Here is a 24,203-nt window from a genome sequence, read left to right as displayed (position 1 = left end):
GAAAAAAAATGAGAAGGCATTTTTTTACACAAAGTTGTCCATTTATAAGATATTTCCAACACATAGCATTTACAAGCACATGACCACCCCAAAATACATTCTGCCACTCCTTCTGAGTATGGCTATACCACATGCACATACAGAGATCCAACATGCAAGGAACACCATCAGGTGTTCCAGGGACACATAGCATGCACATACCAAGAATTACATCCCAAAGCACCAAAGCATAAACAAAAGATTACCTGTGGTTTTAGTAGCGCAGTTGTACATAGGAGGATAGCACTGGTCCAGGCAGCAGGCAGGGACTTGGTCAGCAACAAATATCCAGGCAGCAGGCAGGGATATTGTCCATATACAGTCCAGGGTCAGTGCAGGCAGAGATATTGTCAGCAGTGCCAAAAATATTGGTCCTGGTAGTAGTCAGGAACATGTGGTGTGGTCAGTGCGACAGGCAGAGACATAATGGCAGTAAGTCCTACAGGCAGCAGGCAGAAGTAGGGCCTCGTTCAGGACAGAATTGGGAGGCTTCTCCCACCCAAATCTCGTTGAAGCCTCTGAGTCTCCAGACCCTAATCTAGGAATGAGAAAACAAAAAAAATGTTTTCTTCATTCAGAAAAAACAATTCTGGAGCTCCTCACATATGTGAGACCCCTGTGTTGAATTCCACTAGTCCAGTAGCAGGGTACAAGATCAGTCCACGAGGCAGGCAAAAAACATGGTCAAACAGTCCAAGGTCAGTTCCAGATCAGGCAGAGGTATGTACTGAATCGTTAGGCAGAATCATGGTCGAATAACAGTCCAGGGTCAGTTCCAGATCAGGCAGAGGTATGTACAGAATCGGTAGTGTAACGCCACTGGCGTTATTCTATGCAGAACCAGCGCAGCCTTACCTATTTCAAACAGCTGCGCTCCTCTCTGTAAGATCTCCGCGTCACTTCCGGTGCGCCGACATTTGCGTTCCACGCTGGAACGCGGAAGCGCGTCCTGGCGTGCTGCGGCTTCTCCCACGCTCCTGGCCCTATTTAAACCCCCAGTGTTGACGGCAGGGTGTTCCGTTATTCTTGTTGGACGCCTGCCGTCACCTGGGACCCCACACTAAGTGCTCTTGAACCCTCCACTGCCTGAGCATCAGGACCCCCTCGTCTCTGGGAACAGACCTCCAGCTTGCACCAGCCTAGGACACCCAGGAACTTCTCTAAACATCCTGACTAAAGACCACAGACCGGATCCCTCACCTCCCAGCAGTCACAGACATACCTGGATGATCCCTTACCAGCTTAAAACACAAGCACCTGTACCAACAGAACCGCAAGTATCATATAACATTGAATTGCAATGAATCACTGTGAATAGACTGTATTGAATCTCTCAGACTAAGTCATCCAGTGTAACTTCCTGCCTGATATATCCATCCATCATTGATATCTATACTGTGTGAAGCTGACTACTGTGGTGCAATACTAAAGATACTTACCATAGACTCCTGAAGTAACTATTGTTGCTACTAGCTTACAACCTACGTTTCTTACTAAATCATATACCATAGAGACTTTTCTATTTGATTACTTGTGCATAAATGCTTATGATGGAATAAGCTATCCCATACTTTAAGTTGGTTATCAAATGGAGGTTCTGATGACTTCTAAACCCTAAACTCTCTGCCTCATACAAGAGAGTGAACTGGTGGTTTATACCTGAGAACCCTCCGCAGCTGAGATCCAACCTAATTAAATTCTTACATAGCAGAGTCTTTACAGGTAGACAGAAGCATGGTCGAATAAACAGTCCAGGGTCAATTTCAGATCAGGCAGTGGTATGTACAAAATCGGCAGACAGAAGCATGGTCAATAGGGATGAGCTTCGTATTAGATCAAACTCATGTCGACCTGGAACATCGTATGTTCGATCGTTCATCGAATTACAAAAGTTTTGGGCCGCTAGCGCCCAAATTCGAGTGGCGTGTCATGCCCCATAATTCACTGCGGCATCGCAGAGCAATGCTGGCTGATGATTGGCCAAGCAAGCACCTATGACCTGCATGCTTGGCCAATCACAGCTTGGCTTTGGCCACTTATGGCTCAGGGGTTTAGTACACGCCCCACACTATAAAAGGCCGCCTGCAGGTCGGCATTGAGTGTGTGTTGCGGTGGTTAGAGAAGAGAAGACAGAGAGAGAGAGTCTGTAATTTTTTTGTAGGTAGATAGAGCAGGCAGGCAGGCTAGTCAGTTAAAGTTACAGTGTGTAGAGGATATATATGCATCCCAGGTGTTGTGTGTATATATATGTCTACACTGTATAGTTTAGCTAGATCCACTCTTCCTAATTTACTGGCAGCAGGTGATTGTGCTAGCTGCAGTATTCTCACGTGGTGTACTGCCTGTGTCCTCTGGCAGTGTGCACCTAAAGCTACGTGATTGTGTACTGCCTGTGTCCTACTGCAGTGTGCACCTAAAGCTATGTGGTGTGTGTACTGCCCGTGTCCTCTGCAGTGTGCACCTAAAGCTCGTGGTGTGTGTACTACCTTGTGCTCTGCAGTGTGCACCTAAAGCTATGTGGTGTGTGTACTGCCCATGTCTCTACAGTGTGCACCTAAAGCTACGTGGTGTGTGTACTGCCATTGTCCTTTGCAGTGTGCACCTAAAGCTAAGTGGTGTGTGTACTGTCTGTGTCTGTGCTATTTTTCTCAATGATTTTCATCCATATTGCAGGGACCAGACATTTCATTAAAGCCGCAAGCAGTTTTAAATGACCTTTTTCTTATAGTAATCTCATTTTGTGCAGGGACAGTTCTAAACATGTGCCACTACTATAGACACCCAGCAGGTACAATATTTAAAGGAATTTTTCTTTTTTTCTTTTCACTTTAAGCATCATTAAAATCACTGCTCGAGAAAAAACGACCGTTTTTAAAACTTTTTTTTCCATTGATATATGTTCCCTGGGGCAAGACCTGGGTTCTCAAACCCGTTTTACGACAATAACTTGCATATTAGGCTTTAAAATTAGCACTTTTGAATTTGAAGGTTCGAGTCCCATAGACATTAATGGGGTTCTAAATGTTCGCACGAACGGTCGGTCCGTTCGAAGGTTCTGGTGCAAACTGGACGGGGGGGGGGTTGTTCGGCTCATCCCTAATGGTCAAATAACAAGTCAAGGTTAGTTACAGAGCAGGCAGTGGCATAAGGGGTGTGAAGGTGTGTGAAGGCAGGAACTTAGGATTAGGGATGAGCTTTATGTTCGGGTCGACATTGTCCGCTGAACAGAGAACAATTTGGGGTGTTCGCGGCAAATCCAAAAAGCCACGGAACACCCTTTAAAAGTCCATGGGAGAAATCTAAAGTGCTAATTTAAAAGATTAATATGCAAGTTATTGTCATAAAAAGTGTTTGGGGACCTGGGTTCTGCCCAAGGTGACATGTATCAATGCAAAAAAAAGTTTTAAAAAAGTTTTCGGGAGCAGTGATTTTAATAATGCTTAAAGTGAAACAATAAAAGTGAAATATTTCTTTAAATTTTGTACCTGGGGGGTGTCTATAGTATGCCTGTAAAGTAGCACATGTTTCCCATTTTTATAACAGTCTGCACAAAATGAAATTTTTAAATGGGAAAAAAACGTCACTTTAAAACTTATCAGCAGAGCTATAAATGAGTTATCGGGTCCCGGCAATACAGATAAAAGACATTGAAAGTCATTAAAAACAGAATAAAAATAAATGTGTGGGGGTATCACCAAATTAAATTACACAGGCCACTTAGAGGTCTGGCTATGCAATATTAAGGGGAACCCTGGCCAAATAAAAAAAAATGGTGTAGGTTCCCCCCAAAAATCCATACCAGACCCTTTTCAAGCAACAACCTGGCAGGCCGCAGGAAAAAGAGGGGGGACAAGAGAGCGACCCCTCCCCATCTGAACTGCTACCTAGGCCACATGCCCTCAACATTCAGAGGATGTCCCCAGTTGATGGGCGACAAGGGCCTCATCCCACAACCCTTGCTCGGGTGGGTTGTGGGTCTGGGGGGCAGTTGGGGTCTATTGGAATCTGAAGCCCCTTTTCCAAAGGTGAACCCCAGATCCCGCCCCCTATGTGAATTGGTAACGGGGTACAATTACCAATTCACAAAAAAGTGTCAATATGTTAAAAAAAAAACATACACCCAGTTGGGACAAGTCCTTTAATAAAAAAATATCTCCAGCTCCCGGTCCGAACCACCAATACGAATGATACCGCCTCCACCGGAGGCTCCCAGCCGAATGACGAGCAAGCTATTTGACAGCTCTTTTATAACCGAAGGCTGGGCCACCCGTGATGTGACGGGTGACCCGGAGGTTTCCCATGATGCGTCAGAGGGTGGGGTCCACACGTCACGGGTGGCCCCGCCCTCGTTTTATAAATGACCTGTCAGACAGCTCACGCGTCATTTGGCCAGGAGCCTTTCAGTGGAGGCAGTATTGTTCGTAGCGGCGGGTCTGGGACCGGGATCGTAGAAGGAATACGGTGATTGAGTTTTTTTTTTAAATTAAAGGTCCCAACTTGGTGTGTTTTTTGAACAAGTTGACACTTTTGTTTTGTGAAATGGTAGGGGTACAATGTCCCCCGTTATCAATTATTAATTCACATAGGGGGGTTCGGGATCTGGGGGGTCCCCTTTGCTAAAGGGGGACTTCCAGATTCCGATAAGCCCCCACCTGCAGACACCCCACAACCATCGGGCAAGGGTTGTGGGATGAGGCCCTTGTCCCCATCAACATGGGGACATCCTCCCCATGTTGAGGGCAGTGCCTTCTACGGTTCAGAAGGGGGGAGCACTCTCTCATCCCCCCTCTTTTCCTGCAGCCTGTCCAGGTTGCATGCTCAGATAAGGGTCTATGAATTTTTTGGGGGAACCCCACGCATTTTTTTTTTGGCACGGAGTTCCCTTAAAATCCATACCAGACCAGAAGGGCCCTGCGCATTTTTTAATTTTTATGACTTTTATCTGTATTAAAAACAAAAAAAGCCGCGCCAAAATTATAAAACTTTAAAACACCCAACTCTGAGAAAAGAGTAGGTTAGCAGGAAGTCCAAATGGTCCATGTAAATATTAAGATTAGCAGAAGCTGAAAAGTGCAATTCCTAAACAATGTGTCCCAATTAGGAAAATCACACAATGCCTTCCTAATTGGGACACATTGGTTTGATCACTGTGCACATTTTCTGAGGACTTGGTATATGGTTATTGTGAATCGGATATTTTACTCATTCACAGTTTATGGAGTTTTCTCCCTGATTAGATTTGTACGTTTTCACTTTATAAGTTAATTTCAGCGCATCTATATATTTTTCACTGTTTATTATTTCTGATTTGGTATCACTCAGATAGCGGCTGTATTATTTGGTTATTTATACAGGTGTCCATATAATTATTAATTTATAGCGCTGTAGTATAAGTTTTCACACATTTATGCTTATATCACTTGCCATCTGGTAAGCTGCTCACACTTACGGTGGAGGGATCTCACTGAATGTATATGTGTCACCAGGTGATTGGAGGATCAGATCTGTCATTTCAGTGTCATCAAGTCCTATGGAGCAATGATCTGGTGTTTAGGAATTGCACTTTTCAGCTTCTGCTAATCTTAATATTTACATGGACTATTTGGACTTCCTGCTAACCTACTCTTTTCTCAGAGTTGGGTGTTTTAAAGTTTTATAATTTTGGCGCGGCTTTTTTTGTTTTTATGTTTGTTGTGTATATCGCACGTTAGCTGCTGCCTTAGGTTATTTGTGTTGTAGCGCAGTTTTTTGTTTTCTTTTATCTGTATTGCCGGGACCTGACAATTCATTATAGTCGTGAGTAGTTTTAAATGACTTTTTTTCTTTTAGAAATGTAATTTTGTGCAGAGACTGTTATAAACAGGGGAAACATTGTGCTACTTTACAGGCATACTACAGACACCCCCCAGGTCCAAAATTTAAAGGAATATTTCACTTTTATTGTTTCACTTTAAGCATTATTAAAATCACTGCTCCCGAAAAATGTCAATTTTTAAAACTGTTTTTGCATTGATACATGTCCCCTGGGGCAGGACCCAGGTCCCCAAACACTTTTTATAACAATAACTTGCATATTAACCTTTAAAATTAGCACTTTTGATTTTTCATGTTCATGTCCCATAGACTTTAATGGTGTTTGCATGTTCGAACACATTTTTTTGCCTGTTCGCACGTTCTGCTGCGAACCGAACCGGGGGGGGGGGGGTGTTCGGCTCATACTGAGGATTGCCATACTTCAGTAATCGTTTACTGAACTATGGTAACGGCGAAAACAGTCACCTATGCAGAGGCCTGGTTGGGAAGGACATTGGGCACAATAATAAGATGTGTCTCTTCTGACTCCTCCACTGGTACACACCTTATATTTTTTTTTACGTCGTTGGCATGTTGGTCTGGGAGGGATTTTATCGGGAAAGTGGCATTCAGAAAGTCAACTAAGAACATCTGATTGGATGATTTCTGGTGGGCCGTTCGGGAATATAAGGGCAGTGAAAATGTCCTCCTGGAAGCGCTTGGGGTTTTGGGTGGAGTTGCGGTAAATGATATAGGAGTTGAATATGACCAATTGAAAAAAAAAAATTGCGACTTTTTTATACCAATGGTATGTCCGTCTTGTGGCAAGGTAGGATTTGAGCATTTGGTCATTTAAATCGACTCCCCCCATGAACAAATTATATTCATGGATGTATTTTGGCTTTTGGATGGGGATTTCCTTCTGGGGATTTCCACAAAGGTATTATTGTAGATCGAAGACAACATGCCTTCTGTCCCTCCACTTCACTGCCAAAATCTCCTTGTTTCGCAGACTTGCCGATTTCTCCTTTTCTCAACTTCTTATTGACAAGAATTTGAGGAAAGCCCTTCCGGTTCTTTTTATGGTGCCACATGCTGGCGTCTTCTTCCGGTGAAGGTTGTGGAACAAGGCAGAGATGTGTAGAAGTTGTCTACGTACAAATAGTAGCCTTTCTCCAGTAGGGGGTAACTGAGGCCCCAAACAAACTTTCCTGCTCAATCCCAAGTAGTCTGGGCAATTAGGGGGATGCAGCTGGGTGTTCTTCCCTTCGTACAATATGAAGGCATATTTGTACCCTGTGACTCGGTCACATAATTTGTATACCTTCACCCTATAGCAGGCCCTTTTGCTGGGAATAAATTAGGAATAAATTGTTTGATCTTGAGCCTGCCACTAAATTTAACAAGGGACTCATCCACACATATGTGTTAGTCCGGGGTAAACGGCGGGGGAATATTTCTGAAAAATTATTTAGTAGTGGCCGAATTGTGAAAAGCCTGTCATAATTTGGGTCATTTCGGGGAGGGCACTGGGTATTATGAGGTATCTGGTTCTGGGCATTATCTTGGAGAAAATTGGCATTTGGTGGATGGGGTGGGTTGACCAATAGGAACGCTAAGTGTTTGGTGAGTCCCATACAAAATGTGAGGTCCAAAAACCCTAACCCTAAACCCTAATCCTAACCCTATCCCTAACCCACTAACCCTAAACTCTGGCCCTGACCATGACCCTAACTCATACCCCTAACCCTAACCCCTAACTTCTAACCCTCAACCCTAATCCTAAACCCTAGCCCTAACCCCATAACCCTTTAACCCTAACCCTCAAAACCTAACATCCTAACCCTAAAACTAACCCCTAACTGCTAACCACTAACCCTAACCTCAACCCTAAATCCTAACCCCTAACCCTAAGCCCTAACCCCAACTGCTAACTCTAAGCCCTAACCCAAACTCCTAACCCTAACCCTAGCCCTAAAACCTAGCCCTAAAACCTAACCCTAGCCCTAAATCCCAACCCTAAACCCTAACTCCTAACCCAAACCCTAACCCTAGCCCTAACCACTAATCCACAACCCTAACCCTAAACCTTAGCCATGACCCTAACCCCCAACCCTAACCCTCTAACACTAACCCCCTAACCCTAACTCCTAACCTCTAACCCTAACCCTCTAACCTCTAACCCTAACCCTCTAAACCTCTAACCCTAACCCTCTAACCCTAAACATAACACCCTAACCCTAAACCTAATCCCTAAACCCTAACCCTCTAACCCTAACACCCTAAGAAATTAGAAACTTCTGAAATTGGAAATTTTGGAAATTTGAGATTTTGGAAATTCAAAAATTTGGAAATTTTGGAAATCCGAAAAAATTGGAAATGTAAAAATTCTGAAATTCAGAAATTTTGGAATTAACTAATTCGTCAAAATTTGTTAAAAATTTAATTCGGAACCAAACTAATTTCACGTGTCTAGTGCAAAGTGGATTTGCCTTTTGTAAATAACCCCCATTGTGAATTAAATAAATGACCGCTGCATCAAGATAATACATTGTAGGGTAAATATATAACAGCCATCCTAGATGACATGGATCACCTCAGAAACAATATAAAGATAAAATCGGTATATATGAAACTGGTTAAACTATCCAATGAAGATGAAATGCATCAAATAATACCTACGCATTTCGTGGATTTAATCTACGCTTCAAGGGCAAATGCATTAAATATATATGAGCTAAATATATTGAGATTTTGAGTGTTGAGATTAAAAAAAACGGCAGACAGCAGGGCTCCGCCCCGCCCCTGGCTCCCGTGTCCCTGGATTTGATTGACACCAGCGGGAGCCAATGGCTCCTGCTGCTATCAATCTGTCCAATGAGGACCCGAGACAGTAGCTGGAGCTGCTGAGCTCAATCTCATTGCCGAAAAGATCAGGGTCAGGTAAGTAAAAGGGGGGCTCTAGGGGGCTGCAGCACTACAGAAGGTTTTTCACCTTATTCATAGAATGCGTTAAGGTGAAAAACCTGAAGGTTTTTTTCAATCCCTTTAAGTATGGAGCTCAAATAAAGAGGCATTGATTTGTAAAGGGACAGTTAGATCAGTGACCTCCAGCAGTCTCAGACAGTCTCCTGAAGCATGTTCCAAGTCTTTAGCGGTTCTCATAGCATTTACACAGTCCCAAAGCATATCATGTACAGTAGCATGTCTGCAATCTCTGACAGCTTACTGTAGCATTACATTGCCTAAATATGATGTATGTTCTTTCAGTGATATCAGGGGCTGCACTTGAGACTTCTTTTATCAAGTAAATTGATCACCACTACTTTAGATGAATGGCTCTGAAATACCTTTTAGGCCTGCCTTTACCATAAGCTGATTGGCTCTCCACATTATAAAATCAATAAGCACTTTATTATATCCAACATCAAACTGCATTTATAATATAATTGTATCCATGCAAATCCTAATCAGTATTATTACAGAGAAACAATGAAGAAACAATGAATTTGCAAATAAACAGAAACATATCTTACCAATAATCACAGTTTTTCCTACTAGGAACATAGGCTCCTAAATGGTAGTGTTTTCTGTCTTTATCATAGCAGCCACATGCTGCAACACATTTCATTTCATCCTCATCAAAATATGGTCTGTCCTTTGGGCATTCTGGGTAACAACCTATATGAGGTATGAAAATATGAAGGGAAAATATGTATATTTGTTTAGATTAATAAAACAAACGATAATCTAGAAAAAAGAAAATGTTACCTTCTAAACCTCGTATTTCATAATAACATGTCCCCATTGGGTTCCTGCAAGTCTTCAGGCAGGGAGCACCACATGGCCTATAATGCCACTCGCAGTCCTGACCACTTTTGGAGTTGTAGTAATCACAAAAGAGAGCTGGTGGCAGATAATCAGAACAGATACGGTTCAAAAAGTACACAGTATAAACTAGCGACAAACAGGAAATGTACAAATACAGCAAATGACACACAAAATAGGACTTTGTTACTATTTGGAAACACCTTATAGACTCTGTGTTGCCTTAATATAAACTAAAGACAGCCAACTAAATGTACTGATGCTTGAGAGAAACTGGTTAAAATAATTTATATTCTAATTATATGTATATGTTCCTTTTTATGGTATCCAACAATGTTCCCATTTTTGCCCATTTGTTGTGTAATTGTTTGTATATAGTTACATAGATACATAGTAGGTGAGGTTGAAAAAAGACACAAGTCCATCAAGTCCAACCTATGTTTGTCATTACATGTCAGTATTACATTGTATATTCCTGTATGTTGTGATTGTTCAGGTGCTTATCTAATAGTTTTTTGAAATGATCGATGCCCCCCGCTGATATCACCACCTGTGGAAGGAAATTCCAGATCCTTGCCGCTCTTATGTCACGTACACATGGTCGGAATTTCCGCCAAGAAAAGTTTGAGGTGAGCTTTTGGTTGAAAGTTCCGACCGTGTGTAGGCTCCATCTGACTTTTTCTGTCGGAAATTCCGCCAACAAAAATTCCTATCGTCTGTATGCAATTCCGACGCACAAAAAAACACACATGCTCGGATTCAAGTCGACGTATGCTCCGAAGCATTGAACTTAATTTTTATTGGCTCGTCGTAGCCAGCGCACAAGGGGTTAAAATCTCACAGACAACCACCCATTAAAGCAGGAAGTGATGCTGGAGGGAGTGAGTGAGTTGGGAGAGTGCACCTGTGAGGACAAGATGGAAGTCTGCTAGCTGCTCAGAAAGGACCTTTGAGTAGTTTGGAAGTGAAGCTGCGTCTGCAGGGAAGGTCTGGAGGACTTCTTACTAAAAACGTATGTACCTTTCTTTTGGTTGTTTTTCTGAAGAAAGACTTTTTCCTAATTTATGCTGGAAACAAGCAGGACTTTTGTTGTGACGTTTTGGATGCTGAAGAAAAGCTTTATTTTGTTTTGTTTGGTCACCAATAAAGACACTTTGCTTTACTGACACGGTTTTACGCACTTGTCTCGCGGAGCCTAAAGATCCCCAAAGTTTACAATATATACACGGTTTTCTTGCCGGAATTTCCGATCGTGTGTATGCGGCATTACAGTAAAGAACCCTCTACGTAGTTTAAGGTTAAATCTCTTTTCTTCTAATTTTAATAAGTGGCCACATATCTTGTTATACTCCCTTCCGCAAAAAAGTTTTATACCTATTGTGGGATCACCAGTATGGTATTTGTAAATTGAAATCATATTCCCTCTCAAGCGTCTCTTCTCCAGAGAGAATAAGTTCAATGCTCGCAACCTTTCTTCATAACTAACATCCTCCAGACCCTTTATTAGCTTTGTTGCCCTTCTTTGTACTCGCTCCATTTCCAGTACGTCCTTCCTGAGGACTGGTGCCCAGAACTGGACAGCATGCTCTAGGTGTGGCCGGACTTGAGTCTTGTAGAGTGGGAGAATTAGGAGTTAATTCCCTTTTTAATGCATGTCAATATTCTGTTTTCTTTGTTAGCAGCAGCTCGGGATTGCATGCCATTGACGAGGCTATCGTCTACTAGGACCCCCAGGTCCTTTTCCATCCTAGATTCCCCCAGAGGTTCTCCCCATAGTGATTAGATTGCATTTATATTTTTGCCTCCAAAATGCATTATTTTACATTTTTCTACATTAAACCTCATTTGCCATGTAGTTGCCCACCCCATTAATTTGTTCAGATCTTCTTTCAAGGTTTCCATATCATGTGGAGAAGTTATTGCCCTGCTTAGCTTAGTGTCATCTGCAAAAATACAGAGATTTAAATGTTTACCCCATCCTCCAGGTGATTTATGAACAAATTAAAGTACCGTGGGTTTCAATAAACATTGGGATGTATATTGTCTTCTAAATAAGTTTGTCTATTCTAGGACACCAAAGAAAATGCTTTATTATTGGTACTAAATATTTCCTATTATACTATATGCTTCTGTGTTGTTGCTCTCTACATTATATTGTAAACGTCTTTGCAATAATTATTGAGAATTATTTGCAATAATAACTCACGGCAGATAGATGGACTTCTCCAGGGAACACATATATTGTATTCTCCACATGCTTGGGCATAGGCAGCAACAGCTGTGCAAAAGCACTCACAGTCCCCTCCAGTGTTACAAGCACATGAGTCTGAGACACATGCATGAAAATAATTTGACGGATCAACCTACAACAACAGAAAGACTACAAATGTTGGCTGTTCCCATCATGCATTCATGTCAAACAAAATAAGCAGTGCATGTTTTTTTTTTTTTTAAGATATTGTAAAGATGTACACAAAATACTTAAACCGACCGTGTGTATGCTCCATCTGACTTTTGCTGTCGGAATTTCCGCCAACAAAAACATTGAGAGCTGGTTCTCAAATTTTCAGATGGAAAAAATTCCTATCGGAAAATATGATCGTCTGTAGCAATTCCGAAACGCTCAGAAACAATTAGACGCATGCTCGGAAGCATTGAACTTCATTTTCTTGGCTTCATGGCCTGGCACTCACTGCGCATGCGTGAATGGCACAGTGCTCCCTGAGTGGACAGGCATTCGCCTGGGACCTGTCATGTGTCCCAGGCGATCGCCTACAGGGAGGGGGCCGCCAAAAGCCGATATGACGTATCACCTAAGCGGTCCCTGGGCGGAAGGAGGAAGTGGGACAGGAAGTCCCATTCCTACTGAAGCCCCCACTCCCCCCCCAAAAAATTACATGCCAAATGTGGCATGTAAGGGGGCAAGGAGTGGATTAAGCGAAAGTTCCACTTTTGGGTGGAACTCTGCTTTAAATACACCATTGATCTGACAATGTTGAGGATCATTAACACAGTGGTCGGCCAAGGAAACTTAATGCAGCAGATGAAAGACATATCATGCTTACTTCCCTTTGTCATCGGAAGATGTCCAGCAGTGCCATCAGCACAGAACTGGTAGAAACCTGTAGGACTCAGGTACATCCATCAACTGTCTGGAGAAGTCTGACCATAAGTGTTCTTCATGGAAGAAGTGTGGCCAAAAAGCGATACCTCAGACACAGAAACAAGGCTAAGTGATTCAACTATGCATGGAAAAGGGGTGCAGAAAAATAACAGCAGGTGCTCTGGACTGATGAGTCAAAATGTGAAGTATCTGTGTCTTTCTGGGATTACATGAAGAGACTTGAGGCAGCCTACATCCACATGCAGGTGTGAAAAAATAAGAAATGGAAGCCGCGCACACCTAATGCATTACCAGAAATAATTTAATAATAAGACATTTTTGTATAAAAGTGGGTACTCACAAAATGCACTAGGTGGCCCGCCTCTTACCTATGTAAGAACTGTCAAACAGCGGAGCCTGCAGTCAGCAGAGCCTGCAGTTGGCAGTTAGCTTTTGTCACGGGTGGAGATTTTTTTTCTGGGTCCGGCAGTGACGGCAGGCATCGTGATTGACAATGGATCTACATCGGAGGACATTGTTTTTTTTGTTTTGTTTTTTTTAATAAAGGAATTGTCAAAAACTGTGTTGTATGTTTTTATTTCTTTTTGACACTATTTTAGTGAATGGGTTGGAGTACTGTGTACCCCATACTCATTCAAATGGGGGGGGGGGGCATGATTTGGTCCCCCCACCCCTTTCCTGGCCTGGCAGGCTGCATGCTCAGATAAGGGTGAGGTATAGATTTTGAGGGGAACCCATGCCATTTATTTTTCATTTGGCATAGGTTCCCCTTAAAATCCATACCAGACCCAGAGGGTATGAATGGGGGGGGGGGCACACTTTTTTTTTTACGTTTTTTTATTGCCGGCAATGGTATTATATTTCCGGAAATGTAAATGTCATTTTTTTTTCTTTATAAATGTCAGTTTTGTTGCAGCAGGTTCTATATATGATAAATACAGACTAAGGGGACCTCCCACGCACTATATTTAAACACATTTTTAATTTTTATTGTTTCACTTTAAGCATCATTAAAATCACTGCTCCAGTAAAAACAATATTTAAAAACAATGTTTGCTATGATACATGTCCCCCAAAGCAGTACCTGGGCCCCATACCCTTTTTTTGGGACAACAACTTGCATATAAGCCTTCAAAATGGGGACTTTTGATTTTTCAAGTTTGCGTCCCATAGACTTTAATAGGGTTTGTGGTTCAGGTCCAAACTTTTCACATGTTTGAGAGTTCTGGTGCAAACCAAACTGGGGGGTGTTCGGCCCAACTCTTCTTGTAAGTTACAAAGAAAGAGGGTTGCTTTATAATGAGGATCGTCTGCATAGAAACCGTGGGAGGACTCTCATTTTCAGGATGGTGGCAGGACCAAGCCAAGGAAAGCAGGGTTTATTCCAGAGCAGAAATCGCATTGCAGTTCTGGAAGGAAATGAGTTCAGATAATTCAGATGGGAGATAAATCCCCAGGTTGATAGAATCCGATTTCCATAGGAAAGGAAAAAAATCTCAACATTGTTGGACCATCTCAGAGGAGAAATCAACATTCAGAGCACTGGACTTCAAGTAATTGATTTTAAGATTAGAAATATTTTGATGTTCAAGTTCATCAGCAGACATCAAAGAAAGGGCTGTAATGTCAGTACATATATTATAGGGGACAGAGTGCACAGCTGTCTGGTCCTATTACTGATGAGAAAGACATGGCATAGGTTTACTTTAACTATGACCTGGGGATTAACATATAGCCAGTGCCACATGATGCTCATAATTTGTCTGAGCCCCATGGTCTGTAATACCACAAACATGTAGTCCCAGGTTACTCTTGAATGCCTTTGAAAGTCTTATCAAAAGACAGAAAATGGCCCTTGTGGCAGTGGGAGGTAAGCCAGTGGGGATTAATGGCTTTAACTGTGTTGTCTCTGGCATCTCAGCTAGGAATGTGGCTAACCTGGTCCAGAGAGATACAGGAATGGAGGAATGGGGTCAGGTATTTTCACAAAGATTTTTGCATTGACATTTAGGAGCAAGATAGGCCTGGTTGTTGGATACCAGCGCCGGTTCTTTCCCTTTTTCCTGCAATGAAATCTTCCAGGAGACCCTCAGAGGAAGGTTTCGATATTGCAAAAGTTAAAGAAGAGCTCCAGGCTCCTGCAGAAAAAGTAAATACTGTAGCTGCTGACTTTTAATATTAGGACACTTACCTGTCCAGGAATCAAACGATGTCTTCACCAGAGCTGATTTTTTAATCAGCTGTCGGGTGCTGCCGCCATCATCCCCACTAAGGGAAATCTTCAGCCAGTTGGTTCCCTACTGCGCATTCATGAAGCACCCGACAGCTGATTAAAAAATCAGCTCTGGTGAAGACATCGTTTGATTCCTGGACAGGTAAGTGTCCTAATAAGTTACAAAGAAAGAGGGTTGCTTTATAATGAGGATCGTCTGCATAGAAACCGTGGGAGGACTCTCATTTTCAGGATGGTGGCAGGACCAAGCCAAGGAAAGCAGGGTTTATTCCAGAGCAGAAATCGCATTGCAGTTCTGGAAGGAAATGAGTTCAGATAGGTCCTGCCACCATCCTGAAAATGAGAGTCCTCCCACGGTTTCTATGCAGACGATCCTCATTATAAAGCAACCCTCTTTCTTTGTAACTTATTAGGACACTTACCTGTCCAGGAATCAAACGATGTCTTCACCAGAGCTGATTTTTTAATCAGCTGTCGGGTGCTGCCGCCATCATCCCCACTAAGGGAAATCTTCAGCCAGTTGGTTCCCTACTGCGCATTCATGAAGCATGCTGCGCTCTCTAATTGGGCCAGCTGGGGAAGGAGGAGGGAGAACTAATTCAGCCGGAAATGGGTACGTCAATTGTTTAAGAGCAACGACTGGAGTGCGGATCATCTTTTCCTCATTATTCTACGCAGCCAGCGACTGTGGAACGAGCACCCCGGAGCTCTGCTTTCCATGTGATGTATGGGTAGTAGCACTGACTTTTTTGTTTATAAGCCGAAAATGGGTACCTGCTCCCCCCCTTTCTCCTAAAAGGTGGCAAATGTGGCAGCAGAAAGGGGGGGAGGCATATAAGTGGAGCTTCCCCTTTTGGGTGGTGCTCCGCTTTAAAGGCCATTAGGAAATGTGGAGCTAAGAGATTAGAAAATTACTTATAGTATTGGACCGTGCACCTGTCGGGTCCCAGGCTTTTGCCAGGTTTCATCACTAACTTCCTTTGATGAAAGTGGGACCTCCAAGGTTTTTTTTTTTTTCAATAGGGACCTCCAAGGTTTTAGCCACCATGGAGGAAATAAAAGAGTGACTATATTGTTCCAAGAGGTCCTGCATGAGTTTAGTCTTGTGCTTGTTTAGCGGCATAATATCATCTCGGTGGACGAGATTGCACAGTTGGTTATAGTAGGACACAAATTGAAGAGCTATGTTTTAATTTTTAGAGTAGAGAATGTCTGTCAAATGACAGATGTGATGTATCGTTGCTGATGCCTTTTGTTGTTGCTGGGCTCTAGCCAGGAATCTACCAATTTGGTTTCCGTGCTCATAGAATAATTTTGCTTTAGTTCTCTTATCTTGTTTCTTCAATATCTGGGCCCTAGCTTGCTGGAGCTCTTGGTAGATGGGGTTGGTATGGGACCATTTGTATTGCAGTTCCAGCTCCGCTATATGGGCGAACCATGGCCTGGTGTTCTCTTTTGCGGCATGCAGCTAGGTCCAGGAGAACTCCCCGCATTATGCATTTATGGGTTTCCTATTGGAGCAATGGGGATACTTTGGGAGTCTCACTGGTAGTAAAATACTCCATGAGGGAGCGGCAAACATGATCCAGGTTGAAGAGGTCATTTAAAGGCAAAGTCCAGTCTGTAGATCCTAGTGTGTGTTTCTGTCTCAAGAAACATCAACGTGAAGGTGATAGGCTGGTAATCTGATAGAATGATGTTGTTGATGGTTGCCTCCTGTAGGCAAGAGAGTTCTGTAATCTAAGTGTTTTGAGAGGAATGTGAAGCCACGATCAGAATGGTGCAGGGTCCACCAGGTATCGTGTAGGGCCAAAGCCTACACAAGGCAACATTTTGATCTAGTTGTTCCAGTAGTAGGAATGGGGTCCACTTGGAGATCAGGATGGACACACCACAGGACCTAAAGCTGGTGTAATAGCATGGAATACCAAAAAAAGTGACTTTCCTGGTGCCTCCATGGCAGCATACCAATGGTTGTGGCTCCGCCCTCGTCCAACCCACAGGACCACGTAACTCTATAAAAGAAAGAGCTACTCCCCCCTCAGGTATTCTTTTTTCTGTCCTCATCCCTGCAGGATCACAGATCAGCCCTGCCTCACCGTCATATGGTGTAACCATTGCAGGTTCATGCTCTCCTGCAGTATGGAGTCCCATTACTTGGACTGCTAAATGCCTCACATAAGTATGGGAGCCCGTTTTTCTGTGGATCTTTTTGGGGCCCGTCTAAAAACATCCAGGAGCATCTCCTTCTCCTCTGTGGCTTTTGGCTGGCAATTTTGGGGCAAGACAACACAAGGTACCTTTTAGAGCCTACAATAGCATTTCAATGTTTTTTTTGCCTCACCCTCTTCATGTCTGCTGACATTTCATCCATGTGCACCTGATTTTGAATCCATGTGCACCTGATTTTGAATCCATGTGCACCTGATTTTGAATCTATGTGCACCTGACAGTGCATCCATGTGCATCCATGTGCACCTGACAGTGCATCCATGTGCACCTAGCAGTGCATCCATGTGCATCCATGTGCACCTGACAGTGCATCCATGTGCACAGTGCATCGGACAGTGCATCCATTTGCACCTAGCAGTGCATCCATGTGCATCCATGTGCACCTGACAGTGCATCCATGTGCACCTAGCAGTGCACCGGACAGTGCATCCATGTGCACCTAGCAGTGCATCCATGTGCATCTGACAGTGCCCCTGACAGTGCATCCATGTGCACCTAGCAGTGCACCTGACAGTGCATCCATGTGCACCTAGCAGTGCATCCATGTGCACCTAGCAGTGCATCCGTGTGCACCTGACAGTTCATCCATGTGCGCCTGATGCCTCTTCCATGTGTAACTGGCACTACCTGTGCGCCTGACACTGCCTTCATGTGCACTTAACACTGCATACATGTACACCTGACACTGTCCTGTGTCACCTGACACTGCCTACACGAACACTGCGTCCATATGTTCCTGGTGCTGTCTCCATGTGTACCTGGTCCTACCTCCACGTGTATCTAACACTGCAACTATGTGTACTGGCGCTGCCTCCATGTGCACCTATCACTGCATACATGTACACTTGACGCTATCCTCGTGTGCGCCTGACACTGCCTCCATGTGGGCCTGGTGCTACCCCCATGTGTGTGTGCCGGAATGCCACCCTCCTGTAGGTTCATTTCTGGGAGCCGTTAGTGGCCTGATTCTGCCGCCGGGTGCGTTGCCATTTCCTTCCCCCTCTCTTCCTGTGCGGGCGCTTCGCGCGCGTCTCCCAACACAGCTTCATCATCTCGGAGGGGCGGAGTCACAGCGGAACGTCACGGCGCATGCGCAGTAACCTTTCTGAGGCTGAGCGGCGGCCATTTTGGTACACCCTGGCCGAGATTGTCTGTCTTAGATTAATGGCTAATTTAAGTCTGACAAAAAAAATGCATCTTTAGGTGTCTGCTTCCCTTCACCTCCCTCTTATAGAGCTTAACCTATATACTGATGATGTGTAGGTGTGTGTGTATGTATATCTATGTGTATGTGTTTACATGTGGGTATATATATACATATGTGTATACAGTATATATTAATAGTATTATTTATGCCTTCCTATACTTTACGTAATTAGATTTAATCTTAGTCTTAGCCGCTCTGATATACAATGCCGCATCAATAAAGATCCTCAACATACGCTAGGTAAGGGCTGCAACAAAACAGGTAAGTTCCTTCATTCAAAGAGCTTATGGCATATGGAAAACACTCCTTTTTGTTTGTTTCCGCAGCCCGCACCGAGAACCACCCGCAGGGGTTCTCTATAGGGGCATACCTCCTACATTGACTGAGGTCACCCCAGCATACCCCAAGCAGGCATGACATGACTCTGCACATTCAGGGGGAAAGGCCTGTTGAGTTTGTGGGGAACAAACCTTACTGGGAATATTGGCGTGTGGTCCAAAGTCTGTCTACAGAGGAGAAAGCAGTAAAGCGCTATCTTTTCTCCAGACCGGTTCAGAAGCTGATTCGCATCACATTGTGATAATTTTATCACCACATTAAAAGACACGATTCCGTGGGAAGAAGATCCGGTATCCTCTGTCCATACGGGAAAATATTGTTTTCCTCACCTGACGAATAAAGCTGCAGCCGTTACCTTTACGAGGTTAGGAGAACGAGCGGCGATAAGTGGAGAAAAAATGCATCGCCTACAATCAATGTCTCAAATTTTCTGTCTGCTGACATTTCATTCATGTGCGCCTGATTTTGAATCCATGTGCACCTGACAGTGCATCAATGTGCACCCGACAGTGCATCCATGTGCATCAATGTGCACCCGACAGTGCATCCATGTGCATCAATGTGCACCCGACAGTGCATCCATGTGCATCAATGTGCACCCGACAGTGCATCCATGTGCATCCATGTACCCCTGACAGTGCATCCATGTGCACCTAGCAGTGCACCCGACAGCGCATCCATGTGCAGTGCCCCTGACAGCACATCCATGTGCAGTGCCCCTGACAGTGCATCCATGTGCACCCAGCAGTGCACCTGACAGTGTGCACTGGTGGAAGCAGATGCTCAGCTCCTTGATTCAGATCAAACTTTGGGCACATCGGTCATGACATTAGCCAAGAATGCAGCCATCAGTGTCTGTGGGTGCTCCCCCAGAGCCATGCTATACTTCATCACAGCCAGAAGGGCATTACGATAAAAGCCATGGTCGGCGGACCTATCTGCAATGCATTCCTAGTGTCGCATCCCATATGATGGAAGGCCTGGTTCGGCAATAAAGAAAAAATTCCCCAAGATAGGAGAAGAGAATTTGCCTCGCGGGCAGCTACCAAACAAAGATCAAGAGAGGAGGCTGGGAAGGCTCACAAGCCACCCTCCCAAATTGAGCAATCCTAAGACTCGTTGTCAACGGTTGAGAGCCAGAAGTCCTTTTGCCCCCCTTATCCACCGGTCCGGTAGTAGCAAGACTCAGGCTTTTCTGCCTACGTTTGGGTGGAAAACTGCACTGGTCCATGCAGCCTCCACGGTCCTTCAAGGACTTTTTCTCTTCTGGTGATTCAAAACCATCCTCTACCGCTTTCTCTCCGACCCACCAAATTCTGATCTCCAAAGACAAGAAAGAAGCTCTCTTTCAGTCCAATGTTTCGCCTGGGCTCAAAGTAGGCGATTTGCGCCTCCAATTCAAATATCTTCCCTTTGGAATTTCATCCCAAAACCTTTTTACCAAGGTTTTAGTAACAATCCTAGCTTCCTTCTGGGAAAGGGAGATCAGGTTCCTACATTTCTTCCAGTTCGAATGACTTATCTACTCAGTCTATTGGCGCTTATGCACGCATCTGGAAGCTTTATTCAACACCCCGAAGAAGCGACACCGCCTTCAATCAGAGAGGATCCCTGAATTTGTACAGAAGGTGGACGAAGCAAACCAGTTGGCATCTACGATCTCCACTTGGGTTTTTTCTGGCACAATGGAGAAAGGGGCATTTAAGACAAACAGTTATCGGGAAAGTCCAGCCTTGGTAGTGGGCATGACCTCCCAACCTCCTAGTTCACAGCTTCCTTGACCCATCTCATGAACCATTCTTGCATCTGAGGCAAGTCATCTGGGCTGGGGGGTGACACATCACCTAGAGAACCAGTTAGTACAAGTAGGATGGCGGCTCAGTTCGGAAAGTATCTCCGATATCCTAGAGCTAAGAGTAGCATGGATGGCGCATCTAGTCCCTCTTCTTGGGAGCAAGTGCATGCTGGTTCAGACAGACAAGGTGGCAGTGGCCCATGTTCAAAGCCAAGTCGGGACGCACAGCAGGTCTCTGACCCAGCGAGGTGCCCCAATTGATAAATAGACCGAGAATAATTTGATTAATCTTCAGGCTGCCTACGGCCCAGCCCCAAGATTCAGCTAGCCGTTCGCCTTTTTCAAGACCTTTCAACAGCAACAATGGATGATCACTAGGCCTGCAGATTTTCCGTTGGATATACCATTTAGATCATAGAACTTCCAAAAGGGATATGTTTTCCCTAATGATTACTCTGAAACTGCCTTTTCTCCAGCTCCTGACGTTGGTGAGGGTCGCTATCCTGGCAGTCACGCTATTCTGGCAAAGAAGACAATGGATTTCCACTATTAGCCAAATGGCTCGGTACAGTTCCCACACGCGGACAACCTCCTATATCAAGACGACTTCTTTCACCCACGTCCAGGGATCCTGGACATGAAGGCCCGAAGGTTGGGCAGAACAGACTGGGTGACCTAATTTGCTCACATGGTTTCACCCAGACATTATTACAGGCAAGAGATTCATCCACCTATGCCACCTACTAATAGGTTTCGAAGGAGGTTCACAGAACTGAATCCAGCCATTTCAATTTGCTAGGTCCTGGGGGTCCAAAAGATTCTACTCTTTCTACAAACTGGTCTGAACTTAGGCTTAGGTCCTAAAGCACTCTGAAAGTTCAGCTTGGAGCCTTGTCAGCTCTGACGGGCGCACACTAGGCACATAGTCTTCTCGTGGAGCGCTTCCTGAAAACAGTCAAAGACTACGCCCTCCCGGGAGGACCCACACCCCATATGGGTGTCTGACAGTTGTCTTAACAAACCCTTCCTTTGCTCCCACTAAAGAGTGTGCATTGGAAGACATTACCTGGGAACCTACCTTGCTGATTGCTATCGTGTCAGGGCATAGAGCGTCCGAAACGCAGCCTCTAGGGGCACAGAAATCCTACGTCACTTTTTTCCCAGACAGGGTAGTCCTACAGCCTATGCACCGGTATGTCCCTAAAGTACCTGCAGTCTACCATCTTAGCCAGGAAAGGGTTCTCCCGACCTTCAGAGGAGACCCAATCACCTCAAACTACATGGTTTGGATATAGCCAGATCCCTGAGGCGTTACTTAGAACTAACACAACAGTTTCGCAAGGATCAATGTTCATTCGTTATTCCCAAGGGCGAAAAGAAAGCAATGTCGCCTTCCAAGCTAGTCCAAGGACGTATCATGCTAGTTGTCTCCCAGCCTAAGTATGCTGAATGCGCTGAATGCTCACGAGGAATCCTCAGCAGGATTTGGGCTGAGGTGTCTCCTGGAACAATTTGCAGGACGGCTAGTTAGTCGTCCTTCATTGCCTTTGGGTCGCACTATAGCCTAGATGCGGCAGTCCTTATCTCCCAAGACTTTGGGAGGAGATTTTGAACTATCAGTTTGGTAAACTCATTTGATTATATTATTACAGTACCCTCCCTGTAAGCGAGTTAATAACCATTGGTATGCTGCCATGGAGGCACCAGGAAAACGGAAAATTGAATACTTACCTTTCCGTAATTTTCCTTTCCTGGTGCCTACCCATGGCAGCATACACCCTCCCTTCTGTAATCCTTAAAGTTCTGAAGACTAGTTACGAGAATACCTGAGGGGGGGAGTAGCTCTTTCTTTTATAGAGTTACGTGGTCCTGTGGGTTGGACGAGGGCGGAGCCACAACCATTGGTATGCTGCCATGGGTAGGCACCAGGAAAGGAAAATTACGGAAAGGTAAGTATTCAATTTTCCGTTTTTTAAACTAAAATAAATAAGATTAGGGTGCTACTGCTGTATGTTAATCAAGCTAATTGCAGAAGAAACAAATGAATTGCACAGCAAAATACAGTATATGTTTCCAATGTACACTGTCACTGAGACTGTTAAAATTGTACTGTTCCATAACAACATGCACAGATTAAAGGCATGCCCTAAGCATAATATTTAAAGGATTTGTGGTGTCAATGTTTGCTGTATGATTTCTAAAAACATTTTTTGTTTTAGTACATATTTCCCATGACAGTGTGCAACTTCCCTTGTGTTTTTTTTTTTTTAAGTAGTTTGCCTACTAGCTTGGAAAATGACCAGAATTTAACAAGATTTGTCCTGCTTTGACCTCAATGGGTTTCTCCTCTGGAATGTTTGGGTTCACAAACTTTCAAACATGACTTGATAATCCTAACTTGGGCAGATTTGCCCATCACTAGTCATATTATGGGAACCAAGGGAAGAGGAATGTCCCATCACTACAGTAACTTACGTGAGTGTGGCAAGTTGAGAAGACCTCACTGTTTATGATGCTGCATTTTTTATTTGCCCAAGCATTTCTGTATGGATTTAGTGAGCAAGCATCTCGGTAGACTGTGCCTACAGCACAAGTCGGGGACAACCTCCAACTGTTTGCAAACTCTTCTGTATTTGCAACAACAGCATTGTTGCGTGTAGTAAAATCATTATTTCGATTTTCATCGTAGGTTCCGCATAACCCACAAAGTGTCCCCTGTGAAATAAAGACAAAAATTAGGCAGTGGTAAAAAAAATGTCTATTTGATTGGGCACATACAATATCTGCCTTTTAGCTTCCCATACACAAAGAGATGGGAATCCATGTCCTTAGTCTGCTTGTCTTCACAAACTGTTTGCAGGCTTTCTTGTGCAGACATGCAGACCCATTTGCAGTGTGCGGGCGTATGGTCTGAGCACTGACAGGCTGACCCCCCACCCCTTCAACCTCTGAAGCAATGCTGGCTGCACGCATACAGTACGTCTATTTCCCAAAGACAACCTCTATATATATATGATGCTGAGCACATGCACTTAACTTCTTTGATCAACCATGGCTAGGCCTGTTCTGAGTGGAACCTGTTCTGTTAAGCCGCTGTATGCTCTTGGCCACCATGCTGCTGCTCATTTTCAGGGTCTTACCAATCTTCTTATAGCCTAGGCCACCTTTATGTAGAGCAACAATAATTTTTTTCAGATCTTCAGAGAGCTCTTTGCCATGAAGTGCCATGTTGAACTTCCAGTGACCAGTATGAGAGAATGAGAGAGATAGCACCAAATTTAACACACCTGCTCCCCATTCATACCTGAGAGCTTGTAACAACAACAAGTCACATGACACCGGGAAGGGAAAATGGCTAATTGGGCCCAATTTGGACATTTTCACTTAGGGGTGTACTTACTTTTATTACCAGCAGTTTCAACATTAATGGCTGTGTGTTGAGTTATTTTGAAGGGACAGCATATTTACTCTGTTATACAAGCTGTACACTCACTACTTTACATTGTAGCAAAATGTAATTTCTTCAGTGTTGTCACATAATTAGATATAATAAAATATTTACAAAAATGTGATGGGTGTACTCACTTTTGTGAGATCCTGAATAAGAGCAAGA

At 44.0% G+C, this 24,203-nt stretch overlaps 1 protein-coding gene across 1 annotated transcript in view; it reads right to left on the bottom strand.

Moving 5' to 3' along the window:
• Window positions 1–9,364: 9,364 nt before the first annotated feature.
• Window positions 9,365–24,203, bottom strand: part of LOC120916795 — a 191,478-nt gene continuing 176,639 nt past the window's right edge. Inside the window, exons 24-27 of the mRNA XM_040327732.1 lie at window positions 23,066–23,305; window positions 11,867–12,023; window positions 9,604–9,738; window positions 9,365–9,513 (exon numbers count right to left, since the gene is read on the bottom strand). Coding sequence (XP_040183666.1) covers window positions 9,365–9,513; window positions 9,604–9,738; window positions 11,867–12,023; window positions 23,066–23,305 — 681 coding nt within the window. The remainder of the gene's footprint in view (window positions 9,514–9,603; window positions 9,739–11,866; window positions 12,024–23,065; window positions 23,306–24,203) is intronic.

Source organism: Rana temporaria, chromosome 11 (assembly GCF_905171775.1).
Source record: "Rana temporaria chromosome 11, aRanTem1.1, whole genome shotgun sequence".
Classification (NCBI taxonomy): domain Eukaryota; kingdom Metazoa; phylum Chordata; class Amphibia; order Anura; family Ranidae; genus Rana; species Rana temporaria.
Note: the sequence above shows the minus strand (reverse complement) of the source record. Positions and strands in the feature narration are given on the sequence as shown.